Genomic DNA, 24,436 nt, shown 5'->3' on the forward strand with positions numbered 1-24,436 from the left:
CTTTGGGTATCCTTCCTGACCCACCCAGGCTATGGGGGCCCATTCCCTGCCCAGTGCTCTAGAGTCTCAGGGATTCCTAGAATGGAATAGAGGCTTCCTCAGAGAGACTCTGGGGCTCTGTGAGACTGCAAGACTCTAACCAAGGGACTTGGGGGGACTGCCTCCCTCATCCGGTTTCCCATATTGCTGCTATCACAAAGTACCATAAACTAAGTGGCTTAAAATATAAATTACAGCTCTGTAAGTCAGAAGTCCAAAACGAGTCTCACTGGACTAAACTCCCAGTGTCATCAGGGCTCCATACTTTTCCCAGAGGCTCTAGGAGAGAATCTGTTTCCTTACCACTTACAACTTTCTCAGAGGCCACTTGCATTCCTTGGCTTGTGGTCCCTTCCTCTGTCTTCAAAGCCAGCAATGGCTTTCACATAATGCCACCTCTCTGGTTCTGCCTCTCCTCCCTCCTTCTTCCCCACTTAAGGACCCTCACCTGACTACATTGGATCCATCCAGATAATCCAAGATAATCTCTTTAAGTAGCTGATTACAATCTTACTTCTACCTGCTACCTTAATTCCCTGTTGACATTAAGATACCATAGTTACAGATTACAGGCATTAGGATATGGACATCTTTATTTCACGGTGGACCATTATTCCGCCTATTCCTCTGGTCTCCAAGGGCCTCATCTTTAGGCATAGACAGGCCAGACCACAGTCAGGATATGCCCACCTGTGTCAGAGACGTCCTTTCTGCCCAGGTCCCCTCCCACCTGCCTGCTTCTCACTCAGCTCATCCTGTCCTGGACTCCTCTTCTCTTCTCTATTCCCAGTCTTAGGTAGAGAGAAGCTAGGCAGGCAACATGCACAGGTTTGGACACAGAGGAGGAGGATATGAGGCTGGGTGCACCAGGGCTGTGGAAAGCTCCAGGGGTCTGAGCACTTCCCACCCAGAGACCCTGCACTTTCCAAGAACTAGGGCCAGAACCTAGCCTATGATGACTCAGACCCTGAGGTCTAAGGGCAGCTCTTGGGCAGGAGGGGTAGCTGGCCAAGTATGGGAGCCCCTCCACCTCTGCATTGGGCTGCTCTGGACAGCCAGGGTTCACCTGGCCATCTTCCCTCAGGGGATGATGCCTGTCTGCCCTTACTCATTCCCTTTCCCCCCTCCTTTTCTGAGCCTCACTTGGGAACACTTGGAGGGGGTGTGCCTAGAGGGAGCCTCTGTCCCAGAGCTGCTTGGTGAGTTTTGGGGGGTTCTGAGATGCAGCAGGGTGGCCTGTGAGCAGTGCACAGAGAGAGGGACTGGACAAGGCCTTTGGCTCTCCACGTACAGTGACCATCTCACCCCAGTTTCCCCAGAACTTTCTCAGTGGTAGCCCTGAAAATCCCTCTCCTGGGTCCTAAGTGAACTGGGACCATTGGCTAACTTACATCCAAAGCCCTTTGTACCTGCTAATCTACTCTAGATTACCTCTGCAGCCTGGACAGCCAGCTCTTTGGACTCTCAGAGGCCAATCGGTGCAAAATATGTGGGCGCGGAGAGACCTGTGGGCTGAGGAGGGGCCCCAGGCCAGTGCTGGGGAGTCAATTGCACCATTGCCAGCGGACGTGTCACACACACAGAGACCATGACTGCGTCTGCATGGGACGGAGTTTCTAAATGCCTACATGGGGGCCTGAGAAATTGTGTTTGCGCCTGAGTCTCTCAAACTGTAATAGCCTGGTTACCTGGGTGGGCTCTTGTAGGTGGCTTTCACAAATGTGTCTCTTCACTCACTTGTGTTTCTTATTCTGTAAAATTAAACTTTTTACTCATGTAATTTGTTTATAAAACTAATGAATGACTCTGCCTTCACGTCTCCAGCAGTCCTGCTGAGAGACGTGGATGGGATGTGCTGCACGCAGCGGGACCCAGTGGCCTGGAGCCTATGGCTCCCTGGGCTAGAGCCTGTGGCCCTGGCTGCTGGTTGGTCATGGGCCGAGGCTCTACTGCAGGGGTCAAGCTAGCTACCACTCTGTCCTCCCAGCTCTCAGCCTGCTCCCTTGCACTCCAAAGTCCAACCTGGCTTGTCCCCCAAGGGAGGGCTCAAAGAAGCCATGTGGGTGGTGGACAGAACAGGTAAGCAGATGCTGACCCAGGGTTTTACAGGAAATGCTCTCAAGGGCCAGTCCTACCTTGGCCCCCTGAGACTACAGAGGAGATGAGCTGCTTGCTCCTGGGAAGCTTCCAGTCTGGTCGGAGAGATTGGGTACCCAACAGACCACAAGGGGAGTGGCAGACAGGAAGGGGACAGACACTGGATGGTGAGGCTGTGCTCTTGGGGGCCTTTAGATAAGGGTGGGCCCCCAGGTCACCTTGTATGTGTCTTAGGATGGCCAGAGACCAAATATGGGGTCCTACTGAGTGACCTGAGGTGGCATCTACCCCCAATAGGGGCAGATGGTCTCCAAAGCGGAGAACTCTGGCTGCTGGCCAGTTCATGACAGCAGGATGGTGATGAATGGTCACCAGCCTTAGAAAGTTGAACACCCCTTCAGGCCCTCCTGTCTACCTTGCCCTGCCCCCCCATTTATTTGGGAGTGCTAGGCTCTATACCTAAAAGCACAGCCCTCACCACAGCTCTCAGCATCCTCACATCTGCTCTCCTTCCCACCCTGGAAAGCCCAGAAGGAGCATTTGGAGGAGAGCTCTGGGTCCCCAGCAGAGACAGTTACCCTTCACCTCCCACAGGCAAGGTCAACAGTCCCCACCAAAGTCCACCATCACCCTGATGTGACATGACTTCTCCATTGTTCTTAGTTTTAAGAAAGCAATAGCTATTCTTACCTAATGACTCCCTCCTTCTCTGCACCTGATCCCCAAACCCCAACTCTGTATCCTTATGATTCCCTCATTCCATGAAGTCAGCTTTCTCAGAAAAGCCTGCACAGAATTACCACCACCTGCAGCCCGAGACTCCTATGGCCTTGGCCACTTATGTTGAGCTCCTGAACTAAGATCTCAGGCATATCCCTTCACCTGTCTTAGCAAAACTGTGGCTATTTGTAATTGCTGTGGAAGAACTCACTGTACCTGCTCTAATACGGGCCAATTCAGGATTGACAGTGTGAGTGAGAAGTGGTAGGGCAGAAACAGAGAAGGAGATCCAGGCCAGGCCAAGGCATTTGTACAGAAATGGAAGTGAGGACCCTGACATCTAGGCTGGGGTCTGGAGGGAGGGGAAAACTTTTCCTGAAGGAACCCTGCAAGTGGGTCTGATAACCCCCCTGATGCAGGGTAGCAAACAGCCAGTTGCCAGGGCTGCTGCATTTTCTCAGGGACCAAGAAGCTGGATTAGACTCAGGACAACCATAGGGTGACTCCAGTCTCATGGCTAGACGTGAGGATACGCCTGTGAGTGGTCCTGGCTGATAGACTCACCCAGAGTTCAGATTGCTGAGTACCCCAGGACCTAGCAGAGGGTGTGGTTTAGAGCAGGAGAACAGGAGAGTTATTGTTGCCTTTCTCCCACAGAAGCGCAGCAGAAACATCCTCTTTGATTCCTAGGGCCAAGATAAGGCCTAGTAGGCCAGAGTCCCCTGCAGTTGGAAGCAGGTTCATAAACACGCTGGAGTGGCTAAGCTGCCCCCTGCCCTGAGGCCAAGTTACAGGCCAGTCTATGTCCCATTCCCGTAGGGCCCCACCCCCTTGAAACTGCAGGTGGCCTCCAGGGTGTAGATGAGGCATTCCTCCCTTGAGGACCAAGCCAAACCCTACCCTACTGGGGCCCAGGAGCTTGGAACAGCAGAGCAATATTGTCTAGGAGGAGGGGGAGCAGGGGAGCTGAAGGCAGGGGCCGAGTCCCATGGTGTCCACCGGGGATGCAGCCTTTGTCGCCTTCCTTCCGGGTCCCCAAATGCTCTCTCAGCATGAAGTGCTAGTATCCTGCCCCAGGCAGGCTCTTGCAAACGTCCTTCCCAGGCCTCAGTTTCTTCCTCTGCTGACAGCATGATACTATGGGAGCCATCTGGGTACTGGGCACAGACAGGTGTGGGTTGGAATCCAGGCTCCATACTTTTTAGCTGAGTCATCGGGCAACCACCCTATACCAACTGAGCTTTGCTCACCTGGTCTGCAAACAAGGTGGTTTGGACGCCAGTAGGATAGTGTGTTGGGGTGGGGGGGGGCGGGGGTTGGCACCTGCTGCAGAGGGAGCACCCCAGACCTTTGTTGTCATTACCTAGCCAGACTTTAAGGTCCTTCCCCATTCCTCTCATTGGTGAGACTGTGGAACCGGAGGAGGGATGGAGGGCTGGATTTCTGCCTCTCCTCTTATAACCAATCCCTGTGTCCTTGCCTCATTACCTCTAGTATCCCCCAACTGAAATTAAACTGTTAGCATAGACTCCCTAGGCCTGCCGCTCCCCCTAAGCCTACAGAAGTGGGGGCTGCTTCTACAATCCCTACCCCCAGAGTATCAGCAGAAATGGGTCTCTTGGGAGCTGCCTGGAGCTAGGAAAATGACATGGCCGGCCAGCTATGCCCTTGTACTGCCTTAGACTTGGCCTCACAAGAGAACCCTGGCTGGCAAAGACAAACCTCACTCTGCCCTGTAGGCTTAATCCTGGAAGAGCGAGTGCACCAGCTCCCCGTTCTCTTGTCCTTGTGACCACTGGCATTAGTGGGAAGAGGTCAGTGCGGGGGTCCAATGAATTTCATGCATCCTCACCATGGAGGGTGAGTCGTGCCTGAGTTAAGCAAGCACATTACATCTGACAGAGACAAAGGCTACCTGGGTGTTTCCACAGGGCTGCTGAGGAAATCTGTACCCTGCGAATACAACTTTGGAATCTGCATATAGAAGATTCTGCATAAGAATCTTCTTCTGCGTAAGAAGAAGACCAAATGGTCCCAGAGTATGACAGGCTGGGCATGGCCCAGCCCCCACACCCAGCAGGGTTCACTTCCAGAGGAAAGGATTCCACCTCTAACCAGGCCCAGGACTTTCCCTTGTCTTTGGCAGTCCTTGCCTAAAACCTCCAAAGATCTGAGGAAGCTCTTATCTTGCACACAGCCCGCTGACAGATGTTGAAGACTGATATATCAAGAAGGTATGGTTTGTATCTGTCTTCCCTGAAGATTTTCTGCCTCATTGACCCTCTCTGTGGGCAGCTAACATATTAGCCTCTTTTTCTTCCTATTATCAAGTGAGCTAAATGAGTAAACCAACCCAGTTAAAGTGATACCTTTGGAGTAAGGCAATGAAATGCCTATGACTAACCAGAAATGGCCCCAAATGTCCATAGATTTAACAGGACTTCTAGCTGGTATGACCATGCCCCAATTTGCTACTTTACCCCAACGGAAAGTGGTCTTAATGACAATGTTATCACAACTCCAACAAAACAGATCTTTCATTGACCTCCTAAATTCTTTAATCAAGAGTTTCCACCATTAGTGCTTAGGCCAAAACTCTTGGGAATGAGCCACAAAAGCTTTAACAGACCCAAAGAATGACCTTAAACTATTATGACCAAATTTGGCTCCCATTATATTGATGTTGCTTTGTTCAGCCACTGACTGGCTCATAAGTTAGTGTCAGATGCTGTCACAGTTACTGTCTCCCCATTAGGCCTGGGCCAAGGTCCATGGCAGGGTGTGATGGGACAGATTGGAAGTTCTGGTTCTATCCCACACTACTTCTCCAGGCCTGGTCCCCAGAACCCAGCTGCCTTGTGATTGGAGCAAGTAGTGTTTGGGAGTTCCTCCCTAGACATATCAGGGAGTTCTCAACTTTTTAGGACTCCACAGATAAGAGCTAGAAAATGTCAGGACTTCGCCTTGGCTTTGGAGACTGGAGGCCACCTGCTACTTACAGGGCATGACAAGATCAAGCAACAATACTTTCTGAGCTTGGCAGAATATGTCAGACTGATCCTTGCCCATTTTCTAGGTTTTTCATCATTTTCTCACTCAGCCTTTCCTTCCTCACTAAGGGTCCATACTCCTTCCGGAGGGCTGGGCCCAGGAAGGGCATCTAAGTCCAAGCAATTTCTGAGACTAAGACTGGGGAGAAGTGTCCACAGGGCTTGGATTCCCTGAGTAACCCCCTTATTGCCATGACCTCACTCCCTAGATGATGCTAGTGCTATCAGCTGATTTCCCTTGGCCAGCCTGCCTGCTGCTGGGTACTGTTTATGCCTCAGGGCCAGGGACCGGGGGTGGGGAGACATGAAGAAAGCCCATATCCAGAACTCGCCTTCAGTCATTCTTTTAACTAGGCCTTATCTGAGGGGAGTACTGCCATATGGTGGTGGTTCTCAACCTGTGGTTTTCAGAAACATACTCCTTCACAGAGATTTTGTGTGCCTAAACTCAGCCAGAACCCTGAGAAGAAATGAAGGAAACCTGCTTCATGTGAGGTTATCTAAGGTTTTCCTAACACTTTTGTGCATGGACCTGTCATATAGTACACTGTAGGGCTTGTATTCAGCACCAATGTAGCTATTGCTGGCCATGAAAATAGCAAAATACTCTTGAATTGGCAGGTAAATAGCCCCAAGTCTGTCCCTAGTGTCCACCAGCCACCCCAGCCTCTCAGATCTGTCCCCAATCCAGTATCTATCTGTACTGTCCAATGTTGTAGCCATTGTCCATCTGGCACTATTTGCATTTTAACTAAGAATTCAGTTGCTCCATTGCACCATTGACACATGTGACTTTGCCACTGCCTACTATAGTGGACAGTGTAGAGAAAGGACATGTCCATCAGAACTAGACAGGTAATGTCTAGCACAATGGGCCTCCGGAACCGGTTTTGGGCTGGCGTCTATGGTGGTTGTCCATGACCAGGCCAGTACCAGGTGTTAACTTTTTTAAAGTAGCATCTGATTACACTTGGATTTGAGTTTAGCAGGACATAAAGTTCATGGCAAGGTACTCAGAACTCAAAACCTAACACTCTCAGGCTTTGGAGCCCCAGTTCAACTCACAGCCTGGCTATAAAGTCAAGGGCAAGTGACTGCATCTATAGACTGCATCTATATGAGCATGTCTGTGTGCTAGGATTGTCCCCTCTTCCTGTCACCTTCTCCGTGAACATAACTCAAGGCTTCTGCGATAGGTGCATGTCACTGCTCACCCCCAGTCAAGTGCAGGCAGGATGCCCAGAATGAGTTCATCAGAATGTATCTATCAAAAGGAAAACCATCTGCAGTTTATCTCTAAATAAAAGGCCACACCCTTTATAAACAATTAACTTTTTATAAAAAGACAAATGTACATATTTACACACATGTATGTATGTGGTCACACATGATTTAGTGATTAGATGACATTTCCAATTCTAAAAATCATACCAAGGCGCTCACACTTCCCTCCCAGGGCCTGCTGAGGGCTGCCGGGGCCTGCCTGAGGGGGGCAGGTGGGCGCAGGGCAAGGCACAATATAAATAAATGCAAGGCTGAGAGCTTGGGGGGGTCGTTAGTGTACACCTTGATCAGGAAAGTGGCAAGGTCCACCAGAAAAAGTGCCATTTTTTTTCCCAAGCCCCTCAGCCCGAGCAGGACAGAGCTCCTCTGAGGCTGAGGGAGCACTGTCCTGCAGGGCCCCGTTTTCCTTCACATTTTGCTGGCTTTGGAACAGTCCCCAGGGCTCAGCTGAGAAGGGAGGGGGTTCTTTGGGAACAGGATTCACTTAGTGCAATCATCTCTTAGTGCAGAGCCAGCCCTGGGGTCAGTGCTGTGTTTTTCTGAGGTCACTGGTCTGCTCCCTTGGGCCACCTCAGTGACAGTGAGACCCTCTCTCAACAGCTGGGCTTAGAGGGAAAAGCTGGAGGCTGACTCCTCTCTGAGACCTCCACCTGACACGTCCTTCTCAGAATCCCATCTTCCCAGGAGCCAGGGCCAGCTTTACCCCTCAAGATAAGCCCAGACCATGGCCTGACTGACTGCAAGAGGTCACTATCCTAAGGAGGGAGGCCCCATCCCTGCTCAGCAGTGGAGTAACACTCTGCCATGTCAAGGAGCCCACAGGAGTCCTGTTTCTCTGCATCACAGCTACCGTGATGCCAGGTCCTGCTTGCCTAGGGGAGTAAAAGGGGGCTGGGGCGCAGCTATGGCGCACAAGGAATGGCCTGGATAGAGGGCAGTCTGACTGGGGGCAACAGGCCCTCCAGCCAGTTGGGGTCCATGGTCTTCAGATCTGAAGATATCAGTCCAATATACCCTAGAAGATGTGAAGAAGGTTGTATGAGGATGGAGGATGAAGACAGGTGTGTTCTCCCGCCCCCTCAGCCTATCCCAGCCACAGACACAGCTGCCTCTACTGCCCACCCGCAGCAGTAAGCCCCCCTCATCTTTAGGCAAACCTAAGTACTTGGGAGCAGCAGCCAATTCACAAGAAGCGTTTAAGAAAGGTGGTTTGCCTCTGCTGCTCCCTGGCCCAGTCCCCACCCCTTTCCCACCCCCTGCAAGCTTCTCCCTTGTGGAGAAATCCTTAGCTCCAGGGACTTCTTACCTCCAGGGCTGTCAACTTCTGGCTCCTCCTTGCAGCTGAAGTCTCCATAGAGAGGGGTGGGCTGGGCCCCAGGTTCATTGAGCAGGTACCCCTTCCCATCCACGTTTGTTGGCTGCCACCCCGTCTGCTCCAAGAGCTATGGACAGAGGAACAAGAAGCCATCAGCTTACTTCCAGTGCAGACTCATCCTCTGGCCCTGCGTTCAGTGAGCCAAAGCTTCCCTGCCAGCCTCATACCCTTGGCCCTTTGCACATTCTCAGGTGGATGTAGTTGTGGAATGAGGCTAGGAAGAGGCCTGGGAAGGGAGGGTCTGCCCTGGACTTCCACTCCCACATTTACCCTCTGGCACAGAATCTCCAAGACTTTCCCCCTGAGCTGCGGGAGGAGGACATACCAACTGGGAATGTGGCTTAACGCAATGGGTAGCATCATGACTCAAGAAAAGATGTCTAGAAAACCTGGAGATAAAGAGCTACAGCTATGTTTCAAGTTTTCTAAGCTAATGAAACAGAGCCTGGGTACAACTACTGCAAAAATGTTTTTATATTCACTTTTAAAACTGAAGCAAAAAAAAGAAAAGAAAAAAAAAACCTGGAGAATAATTTGCTTTAAAAAAAAAAAAGAAAAGACAAAGGGAATAAACCCCATCAGATTACAGATCCCAAAGGCTGATTATGAAAACCTAACGTGCACTCCCTAACCAGTGGGGCAGCAGGCCTGGGGCGTGCTGGGGCAGAGGACGCAGGCCAGGGACCCGGTGCAGAGAATGGCTGACTCAGCACTGTTTCAGGCTCTGGAGCTTTGCTCCTGGGCAGCTGGTCAGAGAGCAGGCCTCCCTCCTATCCTCACTTCCACGGTGTCTCTCCCAGTAGCCGAGGAGGGCACCATAAGTGTGACACCTGTAGGACTATGCAAGCAGTCCAGTCACAGGAGCCGCTGCTTACGCCCTCTGATTTGTAGGCTCTGAGTGGCTTTCTCTCTCCTAAGCAGCCACTTTGAAAGAGTGCCCAGGGAGGAATGGGCTTTACCTTCATGATGTCCTCAGTTAATTTCCCTTCTTCATCCTCATCAGTTGTGGCTGTGGGTGGGAAGAGCAGAGAGATTGGCTCAGCCCTGCAGCTCGGGCACCACCAGTGCCGTCACCTTTCATGCACGCACACACACTGGCCTCCCAGCAGACATCTGCGACCACAGGGATGCCAGAACAGGACACAGTCCTAGTGACTCAACCTCCTGAACCCCGAAGCCACACCTCTTCCCACCCCCCTGCTTCCTTCCTCACCCTCAGAGACTGGGCTGCAGAGGAGCCAAGAAAACTAGCCATCAGAGACCGAGGTTACCCCGGTTACCCCGGCTACCTCTCTCTTTTCTCCAGCACAGTCACCTCCGTCAGTGCCTGGTGGAGTTCTGAGCATCCATCCTCTCTCCCTCAGGGAACTCTTCCCAGGACCCAAACAAGAGGCAGGCAGGCAGCCCTCAAAAGCACATACCTTCTGAAGTGGAGGGCATGGGTGACACCTGGAAGTTGTAGAGGTCACTGGTGCTATCGGGCACAATTTCCACTGGGATGTGCCAGTCAGGGAGCGTACTAGTAACGGCACATGGGGACAGTGCTGAAGGACAGGAGAAACCGCAGGTCAGAACTGTGGGCTTTCTCGGTTTGCAGGACACCCAGCAGCCCTGGCCCTGCTGCCTGCTCCAACTGGCTACTGTCCTCAAGCACAGTGCTCCCTAGACCCAAGAGAAGGAGCCATCCCCGTGACCTATGTGCTCTCATGCCAGACCCGGCCCAGCTCACCTGGAGTTAGGTCCCGCTCAACCTCCAAATCCTGCCCTATGTAGCCCTGGGCGGTGTAGCTGCTGTGGTCATCCGGCAGGGTAGAGCTGCTGAGCGCATCGGAGAAGGTATCAGGACTGGAGTCACCACATGGCTGCAACAGGAGGGAGGTGCTCAGGCCCAGGCTTGCTGTGGCATTTCTTCCCCTGCCAACCCTGACTCCCAGGAGACCAAAGACTAGCAGCTTAGGACCACACTCACCTTCCTCTTGGCCTTGCTCTTAGCATCTCGGCTGGACTTGGACTTCCTCTCTGTGAAGCAGATAGGCTGTCAGTCTTGGGACAGGCACATCAGCCCCAGCAGCCCTTCTCACCTCTCCCTACCCCCCCACCAATTGCTACCCAAAGACCCAGAGCTCTTGGCTACCTTTCCTCTGGTTCTTGGTGAGGGGCGGGAGCATTCGGTAGACCCGCACGGCTGAGCTGCCCTTGTTCCTGCTCTGGTCCTTCACTTCCTCAATGTCTGGCAGGGAGTTCATGGCACAGCGGAAGTTGGCCTTCCACGTCTTGGGATCTGGCTCCTTTTCCCCTGCTTTGTATCGGCCTAGTGGGCAGAAGAGGGAAGAGGACTGTCAGGGCCATAGGTGGGGATCTTCAGCTGCCCCCTGGCCGGGGAGCAGGAAGACAAGAGTAGCCCTGAGCTGTCATGCTGCCAGAGACCCACACTGGCCAAACAGCCAGTGTTCCTGAGGGACCATCTGCAGGCCTCAGGAATTCTCAAATGCCCAGGCTCGGCTCAGACACATTCAGCAGGCCTCTCTGAAGGGCCCAGCCAGAAGCACTAGAGGGCCCATATGTCCTAAAGTGCTGTATTGGTGCTATACCATGACCAGTCTCCCTGCTTGGGCTGTCAGCAGTCAGAGAGCAAGTAGGGACTAGGGTTTATCTGATATTTCCAAACACAGGAGTGGACAAAGAGTAGGCATCAAAGAACAGTTACTGATAGGCGTGCTGACTGATCTGAGATGGACCAAGAGCCCCAACCCTCAAGGATAAAAGGAGGCTGCTAACTCTATGGGCCTTGGGCCAGGACCTTGGTGATCATCAAGAAAATGAAAGACCTGGGTCTCTTTCAGTATCCCGGCTCACAAGTGCTTGTGCCAGGGGGAGCTTTCAACCAGCCACGAACTCCTTGAAATCATGCTTTCTAAGATACTGACTTCACAAGTTCCTTTAAGAACTTGGTGAAATGATGGACCTCTTCCCCCAGAAATACAAGTCTACCCCCGCCTCACCCCCAATTCTGTACACAGTCTCAGGAACCCAGAGACCCCAACAAAGAACCTCTGTGTTAACCGAAGTGACTCCCCTTGTCTCTTCCCTGGACCCTTCAGGACTGGAGACCAGGGCACACACCTGTGTGAATGGCCCAGCTTCGGAACAGACAGGCATCCTTGTTAATGTCCCAGCCATGTTTGGCAGCGTGCTTCCATGGAATCTGGAATATCATCTCCTCCTGAACGGGGCACACACACACACACACACACATACAAAGCTGTGTTATCTCAGAGGCCACAGGCTTTTTGCATGAGTCTGCCCAGCCCCCCAAGTCTGGGAAAGGTCTGACTTCCCCTTTTTACCCTGACATCTGGCTTGGGTTGACCCATCCTGAGAATGGCTTAAACAGACAACTGTATAGCTCTCAATCTCTCAGTAGGGGCTCTGGGTTCTGAAGAGCTATGGCAACATCAGCTCAGCAAAGGTCTCCCTCTGCCTGTTACAGATGTGTGGGACCCACACAGAGCACATTGGGATGCTCTCTGGCTTTCAGCACGAACATGGAAGGGAGGACTCCATCCATCATATAGGGCTGCTTAGGACACCTGGGACCACTGGCTCCTACACAGGGGGTCCTGGCCATATACCTGAGGGAGCCCTCTGCCAGTCTTGGATGCTGACTACCTGTGTGACACTGGCACTGTCACTATACCTCCTGGTCCCTCACTGGTCTCTATGAAACGAGAAATCACAGTGACAAATATAAAGACTAAGCCTCACTTTTGTCATGACTGGTGGTTAATGCTATGGATTTTTGAGTCTGACTATTCAGGTTCAAATCTTGGCTTTATCACTTCTTCTGTGAACTCACTGTTTACCTTTCAGTGCCTCAGTTCCCTTATCTGAAAATGGAGATATTAATAGGATCTACTTCACAGGGCTACTGTGAGGACTCAGTAATGCAATATAAGTAAAAAACTTAGCACAGTGTCACACTCGCTTGTAGGAAGTGTATGCTAAGCATGAGCTATCATTATTAATATTATTATTACTACTAAGTCTGCAGGGTCTGTGTTGCCATTTGTGCACCAGCATGAGGTTTCCTGGGCCTGGGCCAACGGTGCAAGGTTAATTTTTGGGTCTGCTGCCGAACCAGCCATACTTCTTGTCACTAGTGCCCACTTCTCTGTCTCCTAGCTGACGGGAACCCTGTAGGATGCTGTGTGTTTGTAGTCTCCCTCAGAAGAGATCAGAACTTCTGGCTCTGCAGATGCTGGGAGGGTCCTGCTGCTAGAAACTGTCAGTGCCCTCAGGTGAGTGCCCCCTCCACTCTGAAAAAGGAAGGCAGAAGTTGGCTAAGTGCAGTCCAAGGCTGGGTCTTGCATCCCCCCTGCACACAGGACCCACTGGGAAGCACATCTGCCTCCTCCCCATCACTTCCCTTTTTGAGCTGTATCTGAACCCTTGGTCCCCCAAAGAACATGTGTTAAAATAGCAGCAAAAAAACCCAAAAGGTTATACTCACTTTATTGATCCAGATCAGCCCTGGGATCTGGTTGGAATTAATCTGCATCTCTAGCCAGGGTCTCATGCGCATCCGAGTGATGGGCATGTTGGCTGTAAAGAGAAAACAGAGGCTCTGGTTTGGAGTCTGTAGAGCAGCCCCTTAGGCACTACTTGCCGGCCACCTATCACCACCCCTCTCCCCACCCCTCCAAGGTCATTCAGTTACTTTCCTATGCCTTCCACCAGGTACCAAGTACTACAATCATGGGGGAAGGGGCTTTCACTGTTATAAAACTGCCCTACAAATATTTTCAACATCTTGGGCAAAAACACTTAAGCCCCTTCCCCCACACTCCTCTAAACACTCTTGGGAGGAGACAGGAATGCAAGTGATAGTTTCAGGATTTATGTGCAGGAAAAACAGATAAAATACACAGATATCTTAATACCAGAACTTTCCTCCCAGATTCAAATCCATTGGGAAGGGAGAGGCTTCTTTTGGTTGATGCCAATAAATTCCCCTACTTGAGTTTCTGCCACTACCACTAGCTGTACATCTTCCCTAGTGGCAGGCAGTCACCCCGCACTCTACCCGTCACCCCCACCCCACCCCCATCTAATCTACGCTGCTCCAGACAAGGTACCCTCGGGCCCGCTCCCTTCCTCCGCTTGGTAGCCGAAGAACACCTGTGGCGCCTCTTCCAAAGCCCCAGCAGGTCCGCCAGCCATCCAGGGCATCAAGCCCCAGCCCCCAACACCTGCACATACGGCCTGAAACCTAAGGCCTGGGCGCAGAGCTGGGACCGCCGAAAGCCCGCGCGAGGAGCACGGGGCGCCCACGCGCGGACGTACACTCGAGTCCCCGGCACCGCTCACCGATGCGCGCGACAAACCTACCGAGCCACCCAGAAGGCCGGGTGGCTCCGCGCACAAAGATCTGCGACAGCGGCCGGGCGCCGGCAACCTCGGCTCGTGGGCGGTCCACGCCGCGCGGCCCGCCCTCCCCGCGCTGCCGCTCGCAGCTCCTCCAGCGCCCTCCCAAGACCGCGCGGGGGCCCAGGCAACGCCGCGCGCCCGCGACTCTCCCGGCTGGGGTTGTCGGCCCCCACTTCCTGGTGCCCTGCGCGCCTTTGTTCGACGCCACCGGTCCCCCCCGCAGAGAAGGCGGGCTCACCTCTGCAGCGGGCGCGATCCAGCGGCGGCGCCCGAAGGTCCTGGCGCAGCTGGGGGCAGCTGTGTCCGCGCCGGGAGCGCAGTTCCGGGAGGTAGCGCTGGAAGGCAGAGGATGCCCGGGTCGAGGGACCGTTGGGCACGGCTGGCCTTGGCTTGGCACAGCTCCCGCTGGCCTCTGCTCGACCGGGTTTAGGCGCACGTCCTGCCTCGACGAAGGAGTGGCGCGCTCTGCCGGGGCAGCGGCGCCGGCGAGAAATCTAAACACTTAGCGGGATTCCCCCAACCCAGGCCCGGCCCCGCCTCCTAAAGAGCCGCGAGGGCGCCTATTGGTCGGTGCCGCCCCATCATTTCGGGGAAATCAGGCTGTTGTAGAGCTAGCGGCGAAGGGGAAGTACAGGGCGGCTGCTCCTCCCCACCCCCTCCGGCCCGGCGCCGCCGCCCTGGGGCGACCGCGGGCCCGCCCCGTCCGCTCCCACTCCACCCCCACACCAGCTAGCCCGGGAGAAAGCTGTCCTGGAAAGCCGAAGGCCCCCGGCCCGCAGTTACTCCCCTCACTCCGTATTCTCCCAACCTGCTTGATCCTGTGGCCAACTCTTCATCCTCCTCTCCTGGGGGTGGGGGACTTCTGTCTTCTGAGCGCAGGTGAGGTGGTTACCCGGGCACCTGCCGTCCTCTTCAGGGTGAACATACCGGGATTGAATCCCCGTAAACTAGCCTGGTTCCTCAAGCCTGCTCATGGTGTGCCGAGAAAGAAGGGCCTGGGCCCTTATACTCCCCCTTCTCGAGCGGTGACCCACCTCCAGGGCACTCACCTCCCTTGACGAAGTAAGGGAAAGCCTAATCTGCCTGGGGTGCTGCTTGGGGCTGCCGGAGGAGAGGAAATCCCGGTTTGGTCGCTGTAGGTGCACCTGACATGGGACTGGGAACGTCAGTCTCCTCAACTATAAAATAAGAAGCCCCATCTCGCTGGTTTACAGCGACGGAGAAATTATGTCTGTAAAACACCCTGCCTCACTTGGGGACAGCAGGTGCTCGTGGCTTTTGAGGTCCCTGCCCGGAGACTAACAATGGCTGAGAGGCACCTCCCCCTCTTGTGGGTCTACATCCTTGGAACTGCCATTCAGCTGACCTTAGGGAAAGGAAGGATTTCAGAGAAGCCCTGATTGTTGAGTTGGGGTAGGGCTTGGGTAGCCTTGTTCCTGCTAGCACTCCAGCCTTAGGCCACCTACACAGTCTCACATGGCCCTTGCATTGGGAGCTCCTTCATAGCTGCATTGGTATTGCCTGGGGTCCTCAGCAGAGAGATTCTGGGCAGCATGGGGGAAATTGCTTAGGGATGGCCAAGGCCATGGATGTGGCCAAAGAGTTGAGGAACCCAGGTCCCAGGCTCTTGGGAAGGGCAACTACTTAATTCTTGTGCTTTAAAATAGGCCTTGCCCCACTTGTACTCCTAGAGACTGGACTGAGTGTTCATTTTCCATCCAGAACTCTGGCCCAGCAGGTTCTTTCCTCATCTTCCCCAAAGTTGCTGACTCAGAAGTCAATTGCTCCCCCAGGCTGGACTGGCCATATCATTCCCCTCACCCAGCTCTCCCTTCACAGCAGCAGCACCCAGTTGCAATGGTGCAAGCTATAAATAGACTGGTTGATGCAGCATTCCACCTGTCAGTCACTCTACTGACTCCCTCCCACAGAGGAAATGGATGGGTTAATCCAATTCTGGTGCACTAGAATCTGATGCTGTGATAACACAAAGCTTGGTTCCCAAGAGCCCAGCAAGAATGGGTCAGAGCTGTTTCCCAGAGTGTGGTGGGTGCAGTCACTTAGAGAGGCAAAAAGGCAGGAGGAACTGCAAGGAAGGAGCCTAGCTGGCTGTTAAGAAAAATGAAAGATCCAGAAGCCCAGGAAGGCATAGAAGGGTTGGGGTGCTTTAAATGGCAGACGGAGTGGTAACCCACTACAGAAATCAAGACCTTCAGAGCCAGAAGAGCAGAAAGCAGGTGGCTCCTGAGTTGTGAAGTCTGTTCTCTATGCAGCAAATGGATGCTTGTCCTGTCTCTAAGAACCTGATATAGCGACTGGAATATTCAAAATGAGATCAGGGAAAGGAAGTTTGCACCTCATGTGTCTCAGAAATTGATCAGCATGACACTTTAAAGGCAATAGGAGCCTGTAAAAAGTGCTTTAAAACAAGAACTTTATTTTAATTCACAGATAATCATCTGTATCCGTTTATCTTTCGATGTCATGAAGTGTACTTCTACAATACAATTTGTAATGGTATATATTATTCTCTAATAAGGATAAATAAAAACTTACTGATTAATCTCCTGTTGTAGGATATTTAGGTTATTTCCATATTTTCCTAATACAGACAACACTGTGTAGCTAAATCTTGCCCATGTCAATTTTTTTGCTTAGGAGAAATTCCCCAATGTTAGAATTTACTGATGAAAATGTCATTTACATCTTTGAAGGAGTGTTTGACCTTTTTTTTATTTTTAACTTATAAGTCTAGGGATTCTTTTTTGATATTGAAGCCTATAAGAATCTGCTTATCATGATCAAGGGTGCTACACTACCAGTCAATGAAATAGAACTACAACCCGGTTAAGTGTCCCAAATTTTTGTTGTAACAGCTCTTGAATCCATTCTAAAATGTATCACACATTCCCTATGATGCTAAGCAAAACAGAGCCTTCCCTAGGTTTTTCTTAGTAATTCAGGGCCAGGCCTTTAGTCCTCTCTGACTCAAAATACTCATCTTCTGTCATTTCAGCCATCCCCTGCGGACAGTTAGCCTCCAAACACAAGCTCTGGTTGCCTTTTGGACACTACACTACAGCCCTATCCACAGATTCACAGAGACACAAGCAAAACTCTTGGCCTCCCTCCCCTTTCGACACTTTCTACAGCTTTCTCTCATCCTAATTCCAGCTCCTTCCTGGTTAAAGTCTTTTCCTATCCTTCTCCCTTCTTTGCCTCACTTGGTCCTCCAGAACTTTCTTCCCTGCATCCTTGTGTTTTCACATACCAGGACCAGACTGTTACTGCTACAGCCTATCCTCAGGCCTCCCTCCCTCCAGGGTGGGCCTGCCCCTCTAGATACCTCTGCACTAGGATGATCTGCCTAACTCTGTTTGATCCCCTAAAAATTCAGGTCTGCCAGGAGCTTCTGAGTTTTCCCCAGACTCCTCAGCCCCACATTCAGGTCGCTGCTCACTCTGATTTCCCAGGTGCTACACCAACCTGATCTCCCCCAGCTCCCCTACCCCTGGCAGAAACTAGAGAGCAGTGGAAAGAACACAGGATTTGGGTCTGAAAGCCTGGGTTCATGTGCTTTTGCCACTTGCCATGTGGCCCTAGGCAAGTTACCATTCCTCTCTGGGCCTCTGTGTTCTCTGTAAAAGAGACAGTCTGCCCATCTCTCCTAATTATTATGAAGATGAAATTGGACAGGCTATCAGACTTTCTAAATGGTAAAACGTGAGCAAAATGACATGTATTAACAATAGTGCGTAAACCTCTCACTGCATTTCTGTCTTTGAACACACTATCTTTCCCTTCATGTCTTTGCTCTTTCCATTTGGTCCTCATCCCTATCTTCCTCTGGTGTTTGGCAACACTCACACACACACCCCTCTCAGTCTCATTCCCCCCCTTCCTCTCCCCACCCAACACACAAAGTGTCAGTCCCCATTTCTGGGCCCAGAGGAAATTCGTGGTCCTCTAGGAAGAACCCCCAAAGCTGCCAGACCAAATTCCTTCCCTGCCTTCTAAACCCCTGGTTCTTAACTTTCATGCTTCCTTTTCTGCACTTACCACCTGGGTGGTGAACTTCTAGAGAACAAAGTCTGCATTTTTCTGCAAGAGACCTACCTGAGTAAGTTCCTCACATTTGCAGGTGGAGTTAGCTGGGGTTAGCTCTGGTCTCACTCACAGCATGCCTCCCTCCATACCATTACTTAATAAGGATAATTTGCACTGTATTAGGCCCTGGAGTTTTCTAGGTTGGCAGAGCCTTCTTTGAGATGATTTCTGCAATAGGGATGCAGGGGTCAAGATCACCCCTATAGGAGTCTTCCCCATGACCATTCCAGTCTGTAGCTCCCTCCCTTGGGCTCTCAGAACACAGTGTTCCCCCCCTGGGGAGGTGGGGCTCCAGTTAGCTCTGAAGTGCAAAACTCAGCCAGGCTTTCACCAGGTTTTTGAAAGTAGGAGGGCACTGAGTCCTTATGGAGCAGGCTACCCAGAGAGAAAGCCATGGTCCCCAAAGCAGATGAACCCACAGCATGACTTCTAGCCTTCCAGCTCCGAAGGGAGGGCTTCCTAAGATCCTCAAAATTCCTTCCAGCCATCATTTCTATTTTGACAGCAAACCTGGAGGCAGGCAGTCCTAAACTGTGAAGTGCAGAGCACAAATCAGGCATAAAATCGTCCGAAAGCACCCAAAAGCTTGGAGAATCCAGCCCTCATCACCCTGCCTGAAAGGAACCTAGTTGGAAGAACGAAAGTCGTTTCTTAATTCATTCAACAAATACGAATCGCAGTCCTGCTCTGGGTCAGCTCCGGGTTTGGCTCAAGACGAGCTCCTCCCCTCCCACAACTCTGGCAAAAATGCTGTATGACACAGCAAAATAAGCTTTGTGCTCTTACAAAAATCCTAAATACAGAGTGGGAGGCTGCAGCTGGCAGCACCTAAGGGGTCCTGCGATGGAAGAGTGGGCCAGGAATCGCTCCAGCGCTGTGAACTGTTCCGGAACCTCGGAGGGGGAGCGGGTGTCAGTGTGGGCTGCCGCTGATGCCCTGTGCAGTTTCATTTCTTATAAACACTGGGTTGGGAGGAAAGAGGCCTCAGCTCTCCATCCGCCCCGTGGGGCCCGGGGCCGGGGGCGGGGGGTGCTCTGGGGCCAGGCCTGGAGGCCAAGTCCCGGAGTGACTCCGCCTGGAAGCACCATCCTCCCCGCCCCCCACACGAATGGGTGGTTCGGTAGCGCTTGCGCCCACTGTCGTTCGCCTAGAGCGCTCTTGGCAGAATTCTAGGCTTTCCTGGGGGCAGCAGCACCCTTACTTCGCCCTGGGGAACCCGAGTCCTGATCTGGAGACCCTCGCCTCCAGGTGACCCACGCTCGCGCTGCCCCAACCTGATCTGAGCGTGTGTGTGTGTGTGTGTGTGTGTGTGTGTAGGGGAGGGGGCACAAGCCTTTCAGGCTAACTTCCACATTCCTGCTCGGCCCCGGCTGGGGGTGAGCCCGGGTAACCGGCCGGCTTCCTGGAAAGGGAGGGAGGGCGGAGAAAAGCAAAGCCTCCCAGCCGTGCCGCCCTGGTGGCTGCCTGGGACCGCCCCTCCCCCTCCCCAGCTGGCTGCCCTGCCCGTGCCAGGCAGCTCACCTGCCAGCAGCCCAGGGCACTTCCTTCTCCACCCCTCCTAACCTCCCGCTGCGGGCTAAGCGTTTTCAGCCAGCTCCGCAGTTCCAGGCTGCGTGAGCTTAGGCAAGCTGCTGAACTGTTATTTATGCCATTATCACCCCCACCCCTTCCGCGTGATGAAGCTAGCAACACTCGGGGTGCAGAGCTCTTTGTAAATGCCCCTGCCATTCCTTCTCTCCCCACTGGGTGGCGGGCACACAGTAGGGCGCCCACAAATGGCGCCCACCTCTGGACTGCTGCAGCGGAAGGCCGCGTTGCGTGCCCAGCCTGGGGCACTCCGCAGTCCGCTGCAGCCCTGGCGACTCGGGCTGGACTCTAAGCTATCCTGAGGGAGGCGTTGGTGTGCTGAGCCGCTGGGTGGTCGCTGCCAGTCGGGCTCCTCAGGTGGGGGTGGGGCCGGCCAGGCGGGCCAGAAGCGACCAGCCCACCTGCGCAGGCCCCAGCCCCCACTCCGGGTACTGCGGGGCCGCGCCAGAGGGGCGGGGCCTGAGTTTCGGTTTCTTGCTAACGCGGCTGCCACAGGGAAACCGAGGAATTTCCGGGAACCGCGCCGGGATCGCTGAGGTTCGGGCGGCAGCAGCGGGTGACGGGCTGCTGTCCAGTGTCGAGGGCCAGTGGCCCTCTGGAAGTTCCAAGAGGAGCTGGGGAAAACCGGTCCCGGAAAAGCCCCACCTGAATGCACCTGCCCCAGCCCCCAAACAGAAGGGGCGCTGTGGGAGTGTGTGAGGGGGCTGTGCATGGGCAGGTGGAGTCTGAGAAATCGGGAGGCCCCTCAAACGGATGAGCTCTCCAGTTGTACCGCTGAGTGTATGTCACATCTCGTTTTATTGCCTCCATAGCTCTTATCATTGCTGAAATGATCCCCTCTATGTCTTTATTTATTTATTTATTTATTTATTGGACGATTCCTCCCTCTATGACTTGGAGCTCCTGGAGTGTGCAGCCCTGTTCCACTAGGGCCTAGAACAGAAGGGCCTTAACCACAAGAGGTCTCCGTATTAACTGAATTAGTAAAGAAATGGAGTGAGAAGCATTGAGGGCAGGCCTTGTGACCCTCTGACTTGCTTCCAGGAGACCTCTGGGCCCAGCTCTCCTGTCTCCCTACCCCAGTCAAGTCCTGATGGCCCCAGCTAACAAAGACACCCCCCCCCCCCCCGGCTCAGTAGAAGAGGCCTAAGGGGGGTCATCCCCTGTAGGGGGGAGTCCCCTGTACCTCCCTGAGAACTGCCCTCCAGATGGGGTGGTTGGGCAGTGAGCAGACTATAGTCACCACAGAGGAATGCTGGCTGTGGGGGTCGGCCACTTTCTTCTCTCCCCAGGGCTTGCAGCTCAGGCCAGGCATGATTGTGGGTTGGGCCTGGATCTTTGCCAGGAAGGATGGGAGTTTGGAATGGTGAGAAGAGTCCTGGCCTCTTCAGACCAAAGCAATGCCTGGAGTCTGGGTGGGCAGGGTCACCTAGATTCTTGCTTTTGAGACCCCAAGTCTGTGACAGGGATCTCCTTTCCAATAGCTCGAAGACCATGACTCATGAAAAGAAACAAGTGGAGCTCTCTCGGTCCAAATGAGTTGGGGGTGGGGCAGGTGCCACGGGGCCAAGAGGAAGCAGCTAGTCAGCCAGTGGAGGGACAGGCAGATAGACCCTCTAGCATCCCTTGTCCGGGCCATCACTCCCTTCTTCTGGCACAGGCTAAGGATCAGGGTGGCTGGCCTGGGAGAGAGCCAGGGAAACTCCAAATGCTGCAAGAGTAGAGCTTGTGCTCTGAGCACAGCCCCTGGTGACCTGGTGACTCATACTGGGAATCCCAACTCCAGGGGCTGCCCTAGGAATAAGGCTCAGGACAGAGAGGGGGGTGCCCCCAAGGGGACAGGCAACCATGATAGCAGTTTAGTGAAACCCTAGACCAGTAGGTTATTGTCCCCTCCCTCTGTTTCCCAAGACTGGAGCCCGTGCTGGTCCTTTGCCTAGTCCAAATAATATCTTCGAGGCAGGGAGCCAAACCCTCATCCTCGCCAATAAATTTGACGTAGGAGAGGACCTGGTTTTCAGAGTGTCTGTGTTGGGCTCCGTTCGAGGTCACATTTCAGAAACAGTAGGTATACCTCAAGCTAGAAGATAACACAAATGTGTCTTTGTAGTTTGGACACAGCAAGTGCTGAGTTATAGTTATATTCACACAAGGAAAGCAGGGATGAGGCAAGGTGGGTGGTCTGGTGGGTACTCTCTCTTGTTCACTGCTGTGGTACCAGGATCCGGCGCTGGCTGAGCATAGCAGGTGCCCTGTGAACCAGTGTCCCAAGGATGGGTGATGGATGAATGGATGAATGTATTCACATTGCCTCAGCAGCTTGCACACTTTCGCTGAGGTCGTCTTGGCAACAAGACGGTTTCTACAGAAAGTCTTGGATCACCCAAAGGGAGGAAGGATGGAGGGTTGTGGCTTCCCCGAGCAGCACTGTGGTCATTTCTGCCCGGTTCTGTCTCTCCAAGGAGACCTCTGCTCCCTTTGCCATTGCCCTGTTCCCTTGTGTGCCCTCTAAACCCTGCAGAGAGACTGGGACAGTACAGTGACAAGGGCCAGCCAGACACAGAATAAGAGGAAGGGGCAGCTAACAGCAGATGGGTGCTCTTTCCTCTCTAAGAAGGTAGGTCCACAGGGCACCTAGGCGGGTCGTTCAGTTTAGTGTCCCGTTCTTCATTTCAGCTCACACCATGATCGTGTCATCAAGCCCTGCAGTCTGGCTCTGCGTGCTTGGCATGGAATCTGGTTGTCCCTCTCCTCCTCATCCCACTTGTGTGTGCCCGCTTTCCCTCTAAAATAAATAAATAAAATCTTTAAAAGAAGGAAGGTCCACAAAGGAGCTCAATTTAGGTAGGACCTTAGTCATGCATGAAAGGTTGCAGTGCTTTCTCTGAATGAATTTGTCCTCAGGAAAGCATGTGTTGACTGGCCATCCAGCTGACTGGTAGGGGGAGTGAAGGGTCAGCAGAGAGCCACCTACCTGGATGGTCCAGGAGAAAGCATGACTGTCTGCTATCCAGCTTTGCTCATGACAAATCACAATGAGTGTGTCACTGTGTCAGATAGCCAACATGAAATGTTGCTCCGGTAGTATTTGAGAGGACTGGATCTGTACTGGGGGATAAAATGGACCAGACTGTGCTGGGAGAGGGAGGTCTGGGCACCCCAGGAAACAAAAGCCATTCTTCCTTCCTGGAAAACCATTATGAATGTTGAAGACGGCTTTCCACAGGGGCTGGAGGGTACATGTCATACTTTGCTTCTAGTGAAGCAGTAATTCCAGAAGGCTGAAGACTTAGGGGCATCTGAAAGTCATGGAATGTTGCTCAGCCCTGTGCCTATGCTGGCCTTGTGGGGACTGAGAATTGAGCAGCTGTGGTTCCCACCACTAATAGCCTGAAGACCATGGGTCTTCTGGGTGTTCTCCTGGGGCAGAGAATGCAGATGTTAGCAGTCAGAGCAACCTTTCTAGCACTCCACAGAGTCCTCACAGACAGTAGGTACTTAGTAAGTGCACAGCTGATTGCAGAATGACAGATGTGTGTACTACCTGGAGTATTAGACAAAGGGGCAGAGATGCTGGGATATTGAGATGGGAACGGTTGATCTCAGCAGGGTCCACAGATGGCTACTCTGAGGAGGTGGCATTCATGAGGGCCTTGAAGGATGAGTCACAGTTTAATAGGCCAGCCACAGGAGAGGGCTTTCCAGGATGCGGGAATAGCCCAAGGAAAAGTGTGGAGGCCCAGAAGTACAGGACGGATCCTGCTTGCAAGTATGGCTTTATGTGGCCGCCCCAGGTGCTGAGCCCGGACCAGCAATGGGGGCCACACTGGGAAGAAGCTCAAAGGTCATAGTCAATAGTCTGGACTTTATCTTGGCAGACAAGGGCTCCTCAAGGCAGGACCTGTGGTTCCTCTCCTAGAGAACCAGGGTCTGTCACCAGATGTTTGTTGAAGTAAATTCTAGGGCAGGCCCCGGGAGGGTAACCGGGAGTGACCAATGCTTTAGAAGACTTCCGTGGCTGCCGGGATGGATGAAGCGTGGGCACACCAGGGGGGCACTTGGGTGTGGCAAACAAAATATAGGGAGGCAGTCACTCTCAGGAGCCAACTCTGTACTCGCATGACTGTGAGAGTGAGTGCCTCCTGACGTTTGGCACCCTAGGCACCTACTTGCTTCACACTAGTCTGGGAGCCAACTGTACGGGAGGCAGGGCAGTGGACAAGACACAGCTCAGTTGATCTGGGTGGATTAGGTCTATGGCCATAGAGAGAAGTAGGCCTACTTGAGAGCAGAATCAGAGGACAGGATTTGGGGATGGCCAGGATGTGGAACCGGTTGAAGCAAGGCCCTTCTTTCCTTTTATTTTTCTTTCCTTTCCTTTCCTCTCCTTTTCTTTTCTTTTTTAAGATTTTATTTATTTGAGAGAGAGAGAGAGCGCAAGTGAGCAGAACAGGCATGAGCAGGGGGAGGGGCAGAAGGAGAGGGAGGGGGAGAAGCAGACTTCCTGCTGAGCAGGAAGCCTGCAGTGGGGGCTCCATCCCAGGACCCTGGGATCATGACCTGAGCCCATGATAGATGCTTAACCAACTGAGCCACCCAGGCACCCTAAAGCATGACCCTTCTGATGCCCTCCATAATTCCCCATTCTGGGAAAAATATAGTGAGGTCTCCACTCTGCTAACACGATTTGTATGCCTGCATCTGGGGCCAAGGACAGACCCTGGGCCTTAGCTTTGTCTAGATTATGATT

General features: G+C 53.0%; 2 protein-coding genes across 7 annotated transcripts in view; one reads left to right on the forward strand and one right to left on the reverse strand.

Annotated features, from left to right (window-relative positions):
• The window catches only part of RAD50 (RAD50 double strand break repair protein), a 227,678-nt gene that overhangs the window by 65,416 nt on the left and 137,826 nt on the right, over positions 1 to 24,436 (forward strand). For 2 of the 5 annotated variants that reach the window (XM_032837575.1, XM_032837578.1), the window contains exon 1: positions 19,113 to 19,347. The exons of 2 other annotated variants lie outside the window; for them this stretch is intronic. The gene's annotated coding sequence lies outside the window, so the exon portion shown is untranslated. Of the gene's footprint in view, positions 1 to 12,626; positions 12,864 to 19,112; positions 19,348 to 24,436 lie in introns of those variants that run through there. One more of the 5 variants, XM_032837576.1, reaches the window with a different exon arrangement.
• Positions 7,223 to 14,339, reverse strand: IRF1 (interferon regulatory factor 1). 2 transcript variants are annotated; one of them, XM_032837585.1, is made up of 10 exons: positions 14,231 to 14,339; positions 13,076 to 13,167; positions 11,689 to 11,788; positions 10,700 to 10,876; positions 10,535 to 10,584; positions 10,295 to 10,427; positions 9,987 to 10,109; positions 9,525 to 9,574; positions 8,497 to 8,632; positions 7,223 to 8,205 (listed from the first exon to the last, which is right to left on the reverse strand). In XM_032837585.1, the coding sequence occupies exons 2-10, from the start codon at positions 13,160 to 13,162 to the stop codon at positions 8,093 to 8,095; spliced, it is 969 nt and encodes a 322-aa protein (XP_032693476.1). In that variant the 5' UTR covers positions 13,163 to 13,167; positions 14,231 to 14,339; the 3' UTR covers positions 7,223 to 8,092. The 2 variants fall into 2 exon arrangements, with proteins under 2 accessions (XP_032693476.1, XP_032693477.1); XM_032837586.1 differs by lacking the exon at positions 9,987 to 10,109.

Source organism: Lontra canadensis, unplaced genomic scaffold, assembly GCF_010015895.1.
Source record: "Lontra canadensis isolate GAN:19392208 unplaced genomic scaffold, GSC_riverotter_1.0 scaffold99, whole genome shotgun sequence".
NCBI lineage: Eukaryota > Metazoa > Chordata > Mammalia > Carnivora > Mustelidae > Lontra > Lontra canadensis.